This window comes from Phodopus roborovskii, unplaced genomic scaffold (genome assembly GCF_943737965.1).
Source record: "Phodopus roborovskii unplaced genomic scaffold, PHOROB, whole genome shotgun sequence".
Lineage (NCBI taxonomy): Eukaryota > Metazoa > Chordata > Mammalia > Rodentia > Cricetidae > Phodopus > Phodopus roborovskii.
The window spans coordinates 13295249-13298601 of record NW_026126636.1 but is presented as its reverse complement, the minus strand read 5'-3'; the positions used below and the strand labels follow the sequence as shown (position 1 = coordinate 13298601).

Genomic DNA, 3353 nt, shown 5'->3' with positions numbered 1-3353 from the left:
CTTGCAACTTCGTCAATAGCTTCTTTGCACATCATCTGGGCAAAGGAAAAAATGCTACTATCTGAAAGTTAGAGAGTACAATGGGCCAAACACAGTATGAACAGCTATATAGGTTACTAATTTAACCAGCTGACTACGCTCCCTTACTCACTTTGGTTAGTCATAGAAAAGCAAGGCGCTACATCCCTAAACTTTCTGTATTGATTTCTTTGGGTGCTAATTGAGTATGCAATTTGATATTGTAAAATGCTTATGTTTTACATACTTATAATAAAATAAGGAGATAATTTTTTTCTTATCCAGGCCAAACTCAATCTTGACACAATGGAGTAGTGACTCTTAAGAACAAAGGGTCCAAAAGAGGGAAAACACAGAGAAGTGAGGTGGGTGATGTTCACCAGCCACACATTTTGATTATACAAAAAAGCAATGCAGCTTCGCAAGATGGTAGAAAGAGTATAAAAAGCCAGAAAGGTAGACACCAGGACAAGAATGTTTTGAGTGGCCCTGGACTCAGGGAAGTCTCTACTGGAACTATGAGAACTACAGATGTATTGAACCCTCTGCTTGTGTTTGTGCAGAATGACAACCATGGAGGCACTGGACCAGGCAATGAGCAGAGAAAAGAAGAATTCAGGGCACATTGCCAATGTTGCATAGAGGGATTCGCTGATTTCATCATGCCCTACAATAGAGCAGTATCCAAAGTCTCGTTTTCTTGTCTCATTTTTGCTATTAATTTTGGTAAATGGGTACATAAAGAAAATGAAATTTATCAACATATACAAGACCCAGAGCAGGGAAATAGAGCAGCTGATATACTTAGCAGTTTTTACTTTATGGTATTTCCAACAGGATTTCCTGGGACTGATGGTCATGACCTGGAAGACGCTCAAGAGGCAGGTTGTACAAATGGACAGACTTCGGCTAAATCCTTGAATGTACAGTAGGATCTTGCATCCAAAATTATTCAAGAACTTCTTCATTCCCCATACTGCCATGGTTTGGGGTACCCCTGCTGAGAGAATGATCAAGGCATTGGCTGCCATTAGGTTCAAAAGGATCAGATCTGTGGGTTTTAATGTGCTTTCTCTGTAGTAAAGGATTAGATAGTAGAAAATTAGAAAGAAATTTCCCATAATTCCAATGGTAATTTGTGATAAGAAAGTTATTCTAATCGCCAGACTCCAGAGGTCCATTCTGTGATTCAGCACAAATTCTTTTAGAATTCAGCCACAGTACCACTCAGGTCTAATGAATAATGACAAATGACTGTATCCTGGGGAGAAGGAAGACACCATTAATCCATGGAGCTACAGAGAGGCTGAACAGAGGGTCATTTATACTCAGGATTTCAAGAACAGCCTTGACCACATAGAAAGACCACATCCCAACAATTTTGAAAGGAGTAGTTACTTTCCATGTGTGTTACTGTGTGATTTCTCAAAACCTCAGAATGCACACACTGATGGAAATGGAGCCGTGAAGTTTCCTAGAAATGAAGCACTTGGGATAACAAACTGTTGACCTGTGAGAAACAAGGAAGAGTGGCAGGCAGTATAAACAAACATAATGTAAGACTTTCAGAATGTACTGATATTTGCTACTCATGTTGTAAAAGAAATCAACCTCAAAAACAACCACAATGCTTACATAAAGCGATTCATTTTTCCAACATCATATTTTCTTGATTATTTAGAGGTTTCATATAATGCACACTAATTTTCACTTCCCTGTCTTCCTGTGTCCATCCCTGATTCTTTTGACCTCCCTTAAAGAAAGAAAAAATAAAGAGAAAAAATACCAAGTCCAATTTGTGTTACCTGTATACTCACTAGAACACTTCAGTTGCTTTTTTAATATAAAGTAATTCTTTAAAAAATACATTTGCTAGTTGATTTTATATCCAGACTGGAGTTTCTCCTCTCTCTCCTGACAGTCCCTTCCACTCATGTCCCTCTGTTCTCACCCCATCTACCCCTGCTCCATTGCTCTTTAGGAAAGGGCAGGTCTCCCATGAATATCTAGAAAACACAGCCTATCAAGTTACACTAAGACCAAACACTTCCCCGTCTATTAAGGCTGGTCAAGGTGACCTGTACATCTCACCTAAAATAAAGAGACAGTAATGAGAAATGTTTACCATTCAGAATATTTCGACAGTATTGTGACAGGCCAAAGGTTCCCGTGTCTTTTCTCAGCTGAAGCCATTTTTGATTTAACCAAACACTGATTCTCCCTTTTGAAACCACTCCTTGAAAACTCTCCTGGGAAAGTGCCTAACTCTATTCTAGACAGTATGGGTTAAAGTGCCCCTGATAACAGTAATTAATTTTCTATATGAAAAAAATGCTTGCTTGCTTTCCTTTCCCCTGTCAATTGCCATCCATGATGTTGATTTTCTGAATTTTTGCCTTTATAAGCGCCATGTAAAATATATTTCAAGCTGCTCTGTGAGAAGTGTTTCTCCAAAGGCAGCCACCAAGCCTTCTAAACACAGACTCTGAATATAAATTTTGTTCAGGCTCAGTGATCTTCGGTTCTTTATCCCTCAACAGTCTTAGATAAGAAAAATTTGTTAAAAGCATAAAATATATTACAATGATGGTTCAAATGATACCCTATGTCATATTAAGTTATAATCAGGCTCTTTTGAAAAGTCACACCTCATAGACACAAATACATGTGTGTGTGTACACCCAGTGCAGGACTGTTGGAGAGAAGGAGACATCTGGTCTGATGAACTCTCACATCATGTACAACAAAATAAAATTAGGCAAATATGATCATAGAAGTTTCAAAGATAAGAACAAAATCTGATGAGTGATAGTTACTTGAAAAATGTTCACTGTATCTATTGAAACTGTCTGGGATAAGCACGCACCAGTCAGAAGTATAGAGTGGAAATGATAGGAAAGAACTCAGTAGGTTAGAAAGCTCATCAATGTAATGAAGTTGGAGGAAACTCTCTGGACACAACACTCCATTCTTGTAAGAGAAAGTATCTGCAAAACATTCTCAGATTGGGTGAGATCCACTTGCAGGAGCAGGCAGTAGCAGCTTTGAATCAGCACCATGCACTTTCAGCCCTAGGGATGTTAGTGTTGCCCCTCATGTTCATCAAACATGTAGGGACAGTCGGTTGGACAATCAAGATCTAGGGCAGAACTGGGAGTGAATCCTGGGATCTGAAATCATTTAAATAGTGTGGGAGATAAGCTGAGACCTTAGGAACTATCAAATGCAATCTCTATGTTCCTATGCACTGGCACTGTAGAACATACTAGGGATTTGCTACAGCTGAATGTAGAAACTACCCTGTTAATAGATGCAACACACACACACACACACAC

General features: G+C 38.9%; 1 protein-coding gene across 1 annotated transcript; it reads right to left on the bottom strand.

Moving 5' to 3' along the window:
• Nucleotides 1–257: 257 nt before the first annotated feature.
• Nucleotides 258–1208, bottom strand: LOC127239003 (vomeronasal type-1 receptor 4). Its single transcript, XM_051207798.1, has one exon. The coding sequence runs from the start codon at nucleotides 1197–1199 to the stop codon at nucleotides 258–260; it is 942 nt and encodes a 313-aa protein (XP_051063755.1). The 5' UTR covers nucleotides 1200–1208.
• Nucleotides 1209–3353: the final 2145 nt, after the last annotated feature.

What these genes read in the sequence shown, in the direction of transcription:
- LOC127239003 (XM_051207798.1), bottom strand. Translation starts at nt 1,199, where the DNA reads ATGGACCTCTGGAGTCTGGCGATTAGAATAACTTTCTTATCACAAATT.